General features: G+C 43.9%; 1 protein-coding gene across 1 annotated transcript in view; it reads right to left on the minus strand.

Annotated features, from left to right (window-relative positions):
• Nucleotides 1–5870: 5870 nt before the first annotated feature.
• ttll11 (tubulin tyrosine ligase-like family, member 11) overlaps nt 5871–12167 on the minus strand; it is a 39322-nt gene continuing 33025 nt past the window's right edge. Inside the window, exons 8-10 of the mRNA XM_056291210.1 lie at nt 11727–11948; nt 11413–11519; nt 5871–6202 (exon numbers count right to left, since the gene is read on the minus strand). Of these exons, the coding sequence (XP_056147185.1) occupies nt 5871–6202; nt 11413–11519; nt 11727–11948 (661 nt within the window). The remainder of the gene's footprint in view (nt 6203–11412; nt 11520–11726; nt 11949–12167) is intronic.

Genomic DNA, 12167 nt, shown 5'->3' on the forward strand with positions numbered 1-12167 from the left:
GCTGGAAGACATGAAATAAGGGGGGGAAGAACAGACAACCAAACTGTACTTATCAGCGTGTACTTAAGTATCTAGGCTTATGCGTCAGTTCATGAACTTTTTTTTGGGAGGGGGGGTCCGCCTTTTCTCCCCAATTGTATCCGGGCAATTACCCCACTTTTCTGAGCCACCCGGTCGCTGCTCCAACCCCTCTGCCAATCCGGGGAGGGCTGCAGACTATACCACATGCTTCCTCTGATACATGAGGAGTCAGCAGCTGCTTCTTTTCACCTGACAGTGAGGAGTTTCTCCAGGGGGATAATAATAATGATAATAAAATTATATAGCGCTTTTCTAATACTCAAAGTCGCTTTACAATAAACGGGGTGAAACAAGACGACAGATAAACATAACACAGACATACAGGGGTGGATGGGAAGGGGGGCTACAAGAGGGATGTAGTGGATGGGAGGATCATGCTATTCCCCCCCGTTCCCCCTCCCTCTGAACAGACGCCCCAACCGACCAGAGGAGGCGCTATTGCAGCGACCAGGACATGTACCCACATCCGGCTTCCCACCTCAGACACTGCCAGTTATGTCTGTAGGGATGCCTGACCGAGGTAGCACAGGAATTCGAACCGCCAAGTATGACATTACTGTAAGATTGCCCTGTGATGGACTGGTGGCCTGTCCAGGGTGTCTCCCCGCCTGCCGCCCAATGACTGCTGGGATAGGCCCCAGCATTCCTGTGACCCTGAGAGCAGGATAAGCGGTTTGGATAATGGAATGGGAAAAAAATACTGCAAGAGATTTTTGTCTCCATCCTCATATAATGTTAGAGTGGGATTAAATAATTGCCATGACAGGTAACCTGTTTCCATAGGGGGAAACAGATCTCAACAGGGAAACGGTTGGATACAACACTGGCAAGTTGCAAGTTGCATCCAGTGTCGTTGCGAATCATTGATCTAAACTGGCCAGAGATAAATACAAGAAAGTTGATATTTCTGGTGAAGTAGAGAGGACATTCTCACAAACGCTTTTAATGTTAGCACCTCCTATTCAAGCAAATTATTAGTAAACGGTATCTTGTGTTTGCATGTCAAAATACACTAAGGGCAAAAAACTGCATGGAGAGTGTGTATTTTCGGAACAACAGGCCTTCGCAGCAGTGGTCGTTTGTTTTCAGGATAATTGGCTGTCGGACAAATGGGCTTTCGGTCCTAAGGAACATTTTTCAGACTATTAGCGTTTCGGAATAATGGGCCGTCGGAACAATGGGAAGTCCCCATTCCATGCAGGTGATAGCTTCTCAAAGGATTTTGAGGTATCCAGTCAATTCAGAAAAACAGAGCAGACCTTTTTTCTCCATGAAAACTTTTCTCAGAATTTTGAGAAAATAATCTCGTGAATGCATTACGCTCCTGTAAAGGAACACCCCCAACTCATTTCTGGACATGAATTCTCACTGACTACCCAATTGCTTATGTTAGTTGGTACAAAGTTGTCAGCCTGTTACATGTCCTCTCCCACTGCTCTAGGGGCAGCATGGCTCAGAAGATACAGCAGGTCGTCTAGTAATTGGAAGGTTGCTGGCCCGATTCCCGGCTCCTGCAGAGAGCATGTCGAAGTACCCTTGAGCAAAACACTGGCAGTCTCCACCATCAGTGTATGAATGTGTGTGTGAATGGGTGAATGTGAGGCGTGCACTGTAAAGCCCGGAGTTGTCGGTAGACTGGAAAAGCACTATGTCAATGCAGTCCAGTTACCATTTCCCGCTTAAGGCAGTCTGACTGGAATAGCTGTAGCATTGAAAGGAGGACGAATAGTGACATGCCCTTTTCCCTTTGGATTTTAATTCCGTTAACTCATCAGTAAGAGGCTCACAGAGCTCACAGACAGCAGAGCCATTGGCATACACAACAGTTAACTGATGAGATAAACAAAACACACCCATACACCAAGTGCCGTTAAGGCCTCCTTACCCTTGCATACATATTTGTGCAAATGAAATGGTTCAAAAGATTAATTGTGCAAATGGTCAGAAAAATATTATATACACATTCAGGTCACTCTTATACATCCATTCATGTGCTTGTGTTTGTGAATGTAATGCAAAACAGTAATGTACTGTGTGTATGCATGCAAGGTGGTCGGCAGTATAGCTGTATCCACCATAATTATCCCTGAAGAAAGACTATGGGGCTGTTAAGACCTGGTATTAACATGCGTCTTCAGTGATCCGATCACGAGTGGACAGCTCTAAGTACGTCAGTCCACACCTGACATTAGAATGCGTCTCCACATGTGTCTTGAATGACCACTTATGTCGATCTCACTTCCCTGTTCTATATGCAAATAAACACGTATAGCACTGCGGTAGCGGGTGTGGTTTAGCCTCGGCTGCAAGCGGAGAGAGCATGGCTCGTGGGAGGGCAGTGCGCCGGCCCATGCAAGTGAACGAATGAAAGACATTATTAGATATTCACATTAGTCACATTATGAATATTTACACTATTACAACGGCAAATGCATGTCACACCAGATAGAGACAAATAATCTGATGAGTAAAATTAACTAAGTGAATTTTCCTCGACAAATAATCTCATGAGGAAAATTAACTGAGTGAATTAGGAGTGTCAAGCTACGATTGTTTGTGGTCTTTCATTCTGTGCTCAAAATACAGAGGAAAAGTTGGAAACTCATTCTTTAAAACTTGTTATGTGGGAAAATGAAAATGTCTGACACTAGTTTGTAATTCTCAACCCGAACCTTATCGGGCTTGACCCAATCACGTCGGTTCAGGCTCAGATTATTTAATTATCCCAGTGGGTTTGAGAAGATTAGGAGGTGCGCTGTGGTGGATAAATGAACTTGAACCTGAAGTTGAATTTGAATGTGCAAGCAGGTGGGAGCTCTCCCACAATTGTGTGTCTGAAGTGTGTCAGAAACGAGGTTAAAAAAAAAAAGAAGAAAAGAAACTAAACCCAGAGGAGGCTTTGGTGAGAAGACGTCAGTTCACTCAGCCCAGTATCCTGAGATTTTGTGTCATGGTCACGAAATTTAATCTATGAAATCGTGCTGGGGGACACGATGTCACTGAAACTTTCTTGTCCGGCACCACAAAGTTGTATCCAATGCATTCCTATGGGCCAAGTTTTTCTTGCGTGAGTCACGTTATGAAGATGCTGGCTCTCGCTGTTCTGGCCTCCTGGGAGAATGCTGGTCACTTAACATATACTTGAAAACACAAAAACTACCCTTACCCTAAGCCTAACTGTTATTTATCCACATATCAGACAGCTCAGTAACCGTCTACATCAGCTCTCTTTATTTTCCTCACTGCTTTTTTACGTCATCTTCTTACTTCTCCCTTCTACTGCCCCCCCCCCAGTGGGCGGCGGACTAACTACAAGATATAACACTAACCCTAACCCTAACCGCCGTAGTTTTTGTGTTTTCAAATATATGTAAGTGACCGGCATTATCCCGGGAGGCCAGACCAGCCAGAGCCAGCATCCTGATAATGTGACTCGCGCAAGAAAAACTTGACCCATAGGAATGCATTGGATACAACTTTGTGGTGCCGGACAAGAAAATTTCAGTGACATCGTGTCCCCCAGCACGATTTCATAGATTAAATTTCGTGACTATGACACAAAATCTCGTGATACCCGGTTGATCCACTAGGTGGTCCTTCAATGCGGCCTGGGACACGTGCATTTACACTTCAAATGCAATGTTGAAAAATGCGTCCCAGGCCACCTCCGAATGTGGCCTGAGCAATCGGATCTCAAGACGCATTGAGGACACAATGGGTGCATTCAAACCTGTACTTAAAGCTGTCCATTTGTGATCGGATCATGCATATTAATGCCAGTTGTAAACAGCCTCTATGTACAATGGAGTCCAAAAGTGTGACTCCGACAAAATGTTCACCATTCATTGAAACCCAACATGAACATCTGCATGTGTGTGATTAGTGCGCTTATCTAGATTGTTCTGGTGGGCTGCTTGATAAAGGTGAGGGGAAGAAAAAAGCTGCCCTGTTGGTAAGAAAAACTATATAGCTAAGGCAGGCTTCTGAAAGCCTTATCCATCCATTTCCCCCTCTGAGTCACACTCAGTTAATAATGGCCATGACCACACAACGAGTAATGGAAGGAATACACAATCTTCCCTCTGTCCTTTATCACGTATTTAACCCCCAACCCTCAGACATCCTCCTTCTCTTTCTTCTCTTGTCTTCTGTGTGGGCGGCCCAGTGGTTAGCACTGTTGCCTCATAGCAAGAAGGTCCTGGGTTCGAACTCCAGGCTGTCCCAGGTCCTTTCTGTGTGGAGTTTGCATGTTCCTCCCATATCTGCATGGGTTTCCTCCCACCATCAAAAAGACATGCATATTAGGGTTAATACTCCTGCCTGTGCCCCTGAAAGAAGGACTGGAGTTGGTACCCAGGCACTGCAGCTGCCCAACTGCTCCTATACAATAGGATGGGTTAAATGCAGAGAACAAATGTCATTGTAACCTGTACAATGACAAAAATAAAGTGGCTTTCTTTCTTATCTTTCTGAAAGACTGCACCTCAGGTGACCCGTCTGTAAAATTCCTTAAGTTTGTGGATGACACAACCGTCATTGGCCTTATCTGGGATGGTGATGAGTCTGCATATAGACGGGGGTTGATCAGCTGGCCCTCTGTTGCATCCATAACAACCTGGAGCTGAACACGCTCAAAAAAGTGGAGATGATAGTGGACTTAAGGAGGAGCCCCCCAACACTTGCACTCCTCCCACCATACTCAACAACAAGGTGTCTATGGTGAAAACCTACAGATTTCTGGGTTCCACAATCTCCCAGGACCTAAGGTGGACATCCAATATAGACACAATCATTAAAAGGCCCAATAGAGGATGTACTTTCTCCACCAGGTCAAGAAATTTGACCTGCCTCAGGAACTGTTGATTCAGTTCTACACTGCAATAATCCAGTCCTCTGCACATCCATCACTGTCTGGTTTGGTCGGCCACCAAACAGGACAGGGACAGACTACAACGGACAGTTAGGTCTGCAGAGAAAATCATTGGTGCCAACCTGCCCTCCAGTCAGGACTTCCAGACTCAGGAAATGGGTAGGCAACATCACTGCAGACCCATTACACCCAGGACACAACCTATTCCAACTCATTCCCTCTGGCAGGTCTACAGAGCACTGTACTCAAAAACAACCAGTTGTGAAAACAGTTTCTTTCTGTGGGCTGTCATTCAGACAAATGCTTAACACTATCAATAAATCCAACCATTTTGTATATACTCTATTGTACATTGTAAGTATATTAGTACACTCTGTCATGCCCATCTACCTCAGGCATGTATGTAAGTAACCTACTATCATCTTTTTCAGCATCTGATATATTCTCTGCACCATTGCACCTTATCAACTCTTATTTCACCTATATACAGTCAATCCTTGTGTATATATCTGAAGATTGTTGTGTTGTAGTTTTGTTATTCTACGTTAAGTACACTGAGAGAGCCACGAAACCAGAGTCAAATTCCATGTTTGCGCAAACCTACATGGCCAATAAACATGATTCTGATTCTGATGTCTTTTTGATGGTTGGAGGAAACCGAAGCACCTGGAGGAAACCCACATCGACATGGGGTGAACATGAAAACTCCACACAGAAAGGACCTGGGACTGCCTGGGATTCAAACTCAGGACCTTCTTGCTGTGAGGCAACAGTGCTAACCACTGGGCCACTGTGCCGCTGAGAAGTGTAAGCCAAGAACAGTCCCCCCCTACAAGTCTATGTGATGTCAAGAATGTTGTTTCTCTTTGCTCTCAGTGTGTCCATTTAGGAGCGCTAGAGATGTAGAGATGTGATCCCCTCACACAGAGAGGGCTCCACATCGGCCTCGAGTGGGCTTGAGATTCTGATCCAGCTGATAGTCCTGGCTCGCAGCCCTGCGTATGGGGGCTGGAGAATGGAGCTGGAAGTTGGAAATGCCTGACGCCTGATTCCTAGTGCCTCGTGTCAGTGCCCTGCTGCAGCTCAGAGAGCGCCTCTCCTGAAACGCTGGACCCCCCACAGCTAACTGGGACTTGAGCTGGGCCTCACACTGCTCCAGAAGTGACACTACTTGTTCCCTCAGTGCCAGGGATTTGTACCTGCGACCTGCCAGCTGGAAGAAGGCTTCAATAAATGCTTGCAGTCCCATTCCTGAAATGTAGAGCGAGAGAGAGGAGAAGAGGAAAAAATATTTTCAAGTATATTCCTTACAATTTTAAATGAATCAAGAAAACACACTCTTCACAACCAGGAATATTGAAAAATGCAGTCCTTTGTCAGGTATTTTTATTTTGTTAATCCTTTGTACAATATTACAATTGTGTATGTCTCCCCAGGGACATACGCAAAGGTCCTGTTTGTGGACTTCAAGCTCAGTGTTCAACACCATCGTCCCAGATATCCTCCACTCCAACCTCACCCGGCTCACTGTACCAGCCCCCATCTGCCAGTGGATTAAAAACTTCCTGAAAGACAGGAGGCAGCTGGTGAGGCTGGGGAAAATCGCATCCAGCACCCAGACAATCAGCACTGGTGCCCCCCCCCCCCCCCCCCCCCAGGGATGTGTGTTCTCCCCTCAACTCTTCTCCCTCTACACAAATGACTGCACCTCGGTTGACCCGTCTGTTACACTCCTGAAGTTTGCAGACAACACAACCATCATTGGCCTTATCCGGGATGGTGACCAGTCTGTATATATAGATGGGAGGTTGAACAGCTGGCCCTCTGGTGCGGCCATAACAACCTGGAGCTGAACACGCTCAAAACGGTGGAGATGACAGTACTGTACTGTACATTGTACGTATATCGGTACGCTCTGTCGTAGCAATCTACCTCAGGCATGTGTGTAAGTAACCTGCTAACATTTATTTCAGCATATATTCTGATATATTCTCTTCACCATTGCACTTTATCACCTCTTATTTCACCTGTATTTAGTCAATCCTTGTGTATATGTCTGAAGATTGTTGTGTTGTAGTGTAGTTATTTTATGTTAAGTACACTGAGGAGCCATGAAACTGGAGTCAAATTCCATGTATGTGCAAACCTGCATGCCCAATAAACATGATTCTGATTAATTAGAAAAATCCCACTTTCCCTTCTTTTTAAGGAATATAATTACTATTGCTGCTGCTGGCTGAAGTCTGACAAAACATCAAACCACACAACAAGATCAACATTTTTCCCAACAAAGTAGCCATGAGATAAACTCTGTCACCCTTGTTTAATAGTATAAGAGGCAGTTACTACATCCAGTGTATGTGCAAGTCCGTGTAGAACGATATCACTTGATGAAAGTGGATTTAAAAATTTTAAAGGCTTCTGTTTTTTCTTTCTATGTTGGCCAATGCCGCCAATTTCTTTATATTAACAAATAAATTCCATTCCATTCCAGGGCTTAGCCTGTATATTTAGCATATTCCTGTGTAACCTTTGTAAGTAAGCATCCAACCTTCTGAATTGTCCTCGAGCATGACATTATGGACAGCAATCAGACTTAAAATTTCTCAACCGGGATCATCGAAGCACCTCATTCCTCCCTTTTAATCGCCTACACTATCAACTGGACATTAAACTTGTTCTGCTTAAACATGTACAACAAAGGCTCCACCTGGGGAGGACCGGTGCTCAGCTAGAGTACACGTGTCATGAGTTTTATGACTAATCTTGGAGTGAAATGAATAAAGGCATGGCATGATTTATTCAACATAAGTTCTTTCCATTCAAAGCTTTTCTAATCTCAGTACTGACACATATTCCTTATTTCACTCATGCATTATTTATGTGCCCCTTCAGCAGTGCAATGGTCCTTGAAAAACTGGAGATGCACCGATTGCAATTTTGTTGTTGGCCGATTTCGATTTCCAATTCTTTAAAAGTCTGACCTGGCCATTCTGATTTTGGCCCACTCCGATATGAACTATAATTGACAGCATGTACAGACATTTTGGTAACTTTTCTTTAATGGAAGTTTCAGTTGTAAGTTCATGATAAAACAGTGACTATTTAATAACGTTTACATTTTCTCCAAAACTGCACCATCTTACAGGACCTTCTCTCACTCTCACTCGAACAAATGTCAAAATAAAAAAAGTGCTCCAGCCTACTGGACAGAGCTTTTTTGTACAAACAAAACCTAAGGCTGCGTTCGATCGTTGCCATGGTAATCAACGACCCCCCCCCCCCAGGAGATGGTAAACGCAGTTGGCAATATGGCACAGGAATAACGGTGTCCATGTGAATGCAGCATACTTGCTTTGTTCATAATCTTAACAATGTTCATAATCCTATGGCAACAGAGGTAATACCGTAAATTATTTAATATTTCATGTGAAGGTCTACACAGAAAAAAAGCCTTATTTCTTTCTTTTTTACATAAGCAACCGATTTTACTTTGAAAGTGTTGTTATAGCCAGTTTATTTTAATAAACGGAAACACCTCGAAGTTCGATTTTGCCTTTCGTCTCTCAATAGCATGATAATTAATTACAATAACAGCCTAATGATATCATCTGTTAAAGTCATAATTAATAATAACAGCAAACATACGAGAAATTTAGTTTTTATAGTCCACAGCTGCAATTTATTTAATCTGATATTGCACAGTCCCCCCACCTCCCCGTGTCGTAGCGAAGCTTCGAAAACCTTTGAAGCCCAAGCCCTAATAAAATCCAACTGAAAATGAATTGCGGTATATCCCACTTAACCTTCCCAAAGTAAACGATGGTTTTCAATGATATGTTGTACCGGTTTACATACATACTTACAAAACCCCAATTCCAGTGAAGTTGGGACGTTGCGTAAAACGTGAATAAAAACAGAATACAATGATTTGCAAATCCTTTTCGACCTGTATTCAATTGGATACACTACAAAGACAAGATATTTAATGTTCAAACTGATAAACTTTATTGTTTTTTTTGCAAATATTCACTCATTTTGAATTTGATGCCTGCAACACGTTCCAAAAAAGCTGGGACGGGGGCATGTTCACCACTGTGTTACATCACCGTTCCTTTTAACAACACTCAATAAGCGTTTGGGAACTGAGGACACTAATTGTTGAAGCTTTGTAGGTGGAATTCTTTACTATTCTCGCTTGATGTACGACTTCAGTTGCTCAGCAGTCCGGGGGTCTCCATTGTCATATTTTGCGCTTCATAATACGCCACACATTTTCAATGGGAGACAGGTCTGGACTGCAGGCAGGTTAGTCTAGTACCCGCACTCTTTTACTACGAAGCCACACTGTTGTAACATGTGCAGAATGTGGTTTGGCATTGTCTTGCCTAAATAAGCAGGGACATCCCTGAAAAAGACGTCGCTTGGATGGCAGCATATGTTGCTCCAAAACCTGTATGTACCTTTCAGCATTAATGGTGCCTTCACATATGTGCAAGCTACCCATGCCATGGGCACTAACACACCCCCATACCATCACAGATGCTGGCTTTTGAACTTTGCGCTGATAACAATCTGGATGGTCCTTTCCCCTTTAGCCCGGAGGACACGACGTCCATGATTTCCAAAAACAATTTGAAATGTGGACTCGTCAGACCACAGCACACTTTTCCACTTTGCATCAGTCCATCTCAGATGAGCTCGGGCCCAGAGAAGCCGGCGGCGTAGCGACGAACTGTGTTAACTGACAATGGTTTTACCAAGTCTTCCTGAGCCCACGTGGTAATATCCTTTACAGAATGATGTCGGTTTTTAATGCAGTGCCGCCTGAGGGATCGAAGGTCATGGGCGTTCGATGTTGGTTTTCGGCCTTGCCGCTTACGTGCAGAGATTTCACCGGATTCTCTGAATCTTTTGATGATATTATGGACTGTAGATGAGGAAATCTCTAAATTCCTTGCAACTGTACGTTGAGAAATGTTCTTAAACTGTTGGACTATTTGCTCACGCAGTTGTTCACAAAGTGGTGAACCTCGCCCCATCCTTGCTTGTGAACGACTGAGCCTTTCGGGGATGCTCCTTTTATACCCAATCATGACACTCACCTGTTTCCAATTAATCTGTTCACCTGTGGAATGTTCCAAACAGGTGTTTTTTGAGCATTCCTCAACTTTCCCAGTCTTTTGCTGCCCCTGTCCCAGCTTCTGTGGAACATGTTGCAGGCATCAAATTCAAAATGAGTGAATATTTGCAAAAAACAATAAAGTTTACCAGTTTGAACATTAAAGATCTTGTCTTTGTAGTGTATTTAATTGAATATAGGTCGAAAAGGATTTGCAAATCATTGTATTCTGTTTTTATTCACGTTTTACACAATGTCCCAACTTCATTGGTATTGGGGTTTGTAGTGTGAAAGGGAATTCAGGTCAGTGATGAGTCAGACAGAAATGAGCTCAAAGTACAAAGCCATTCACTTCAACTTCTTTTCTTTCTATTTTGTCCCCCTTTTTCTCCCGTATTTTATCTGGCCAATTACCCCACTCTTCTGGGCCATTCTGGTTGTTGCTCCACCCCCTCTGCCAATCTGGTGAGGGCTGCCAACTACCACATGTCTCCTCTAATACATGTGGAGTTGCCAGCCACTTCTTTTCACCTGACAGTGAGGAGTTTCACCAGGGAGATGTAGCACGTGGGAGGAGCACGCTATTCCCCCCAATTCCCCCGTCCCCCCTGAATAGGCGCCCCAGCTGACCAGAGGAGACGCTAGTGCAGCGACCAGGACGCATATCCACATCTGGCTTCCCACCCGCAGACATGGCCAATTGTGTCTTTAATAATAATAATAATAATAATGTGTTTTATTTGTGGGCACCTTTCAGAGCACTCAAGGAAGGACACCTTACGGAACACTGAATGAGCACTGTATCAGGCAACATAAAATCAAAACAAAGCAGGGTAGACAATAAAAAGTTAATACAACAGATAAGTATAAAATCATCATCTGCACAAAACTCACTGAAGTGTGGATCGGACTGAATATGCCAGTTTGAAAAGGTATGTTTTGAGATGGGATTTGAAGGTTGAAAGAGAGTCAGTGTTGTGAATTTCATGTGGGAGAGAGTTCCATAGGCGGGGGGCAGAATGACTGAAGGCTCTAGTCCCCATGGTAGTCAAGTGGGCCGATAGTGTAGTGAGTTGGAGGGCAGAAGAGGATCTGAGACTTTAGGGACGCCTGACCAAGCCGGAGGTAACACGGGGATTTAAACCGGGGATGCCCGTGTTGGTAGGCAACAGAATAGACCACCACGCCACCCAGACCATTCACTTTAATTTCTAAGAAAACCTTTTCTTTCTTTCTTTTTTTTACTTTTTATTGCACTCGCATCCTTTAAGGTGTGTGTGTGTGTGTGTGTGTGTGTGTGTGTGTGTGTGTGTGCGTGCGTGCGTGCGTGTGTGTGTACCTGTTTCTCTTGAGTCAGGTACGAACCCTGCCTGACGACGTGTGATATCTATGTAGAGGATGTCCACTGATGCCATGGAAAAAGAGCTGTTGCTCAGTTTACATTTCCTAGATGTAAAAACATGCCAATCCCGTTTACTTGTTCATCGTCAAACCAAAAACTGTTAAGTGCAGTAAAGGTCAGTATAGTAAACAGTTATACTTCTGCAGAAGATGTGTTAATCAGCAAAATGACACCCTTTGTGTATATATACATACCTCCTTGTATGAGGTATTCATTTCAGTATGTACAACATCCAGTTGCATAAGTCTTACCTGATAAACGTACGGAAGGCAGTGGGGCCCAGACGCATGCTACCCCTGACCCCAAGAAAGCGTATGAAAAGGGCTGTGATGCGCTCCAACAGCCGCAGGTAGTCGAACTGCTTGGTATACTTAGGGTACACCTGCTTCATGCAGGAAGAGGGCAGGGTTTCTTCGTCCTCTTGACTCTCCTTCATTGCCCCTGCTCGCTTAGCCCCTGCCACTTGCTCAGAGCTGTCACGAGGGAAATATCAAGCAGAAAAGGGGAATGGAAACAACAAGATTAGTACAACCTCATTGCAGTATTTAAAGATGTTGTGCAAAAAAATTGGATCATTTTAAACCATTTCAAATCGCTTATTGATGCATGCTCAATAACTCAGGTAAGAAAATCAAAGGTTGAATCTGTTCATCTGGATACAATGTTTATTGACAGATACATCTCTCAACTGA

This window comes from Lampris incognitus, chromosome 12 (assembly GCF_029633865.1).
Source record: "Lampris incognitus isolate fLamInc1 chromosome 12, fLamInc1.hap2, whole genome shotgun sequence".
NCBI lineage: Eukaryota > Metazoa > Chordata > Actinopteri > Lampriformes > Lampridae > Lampris > Lampris incognitus.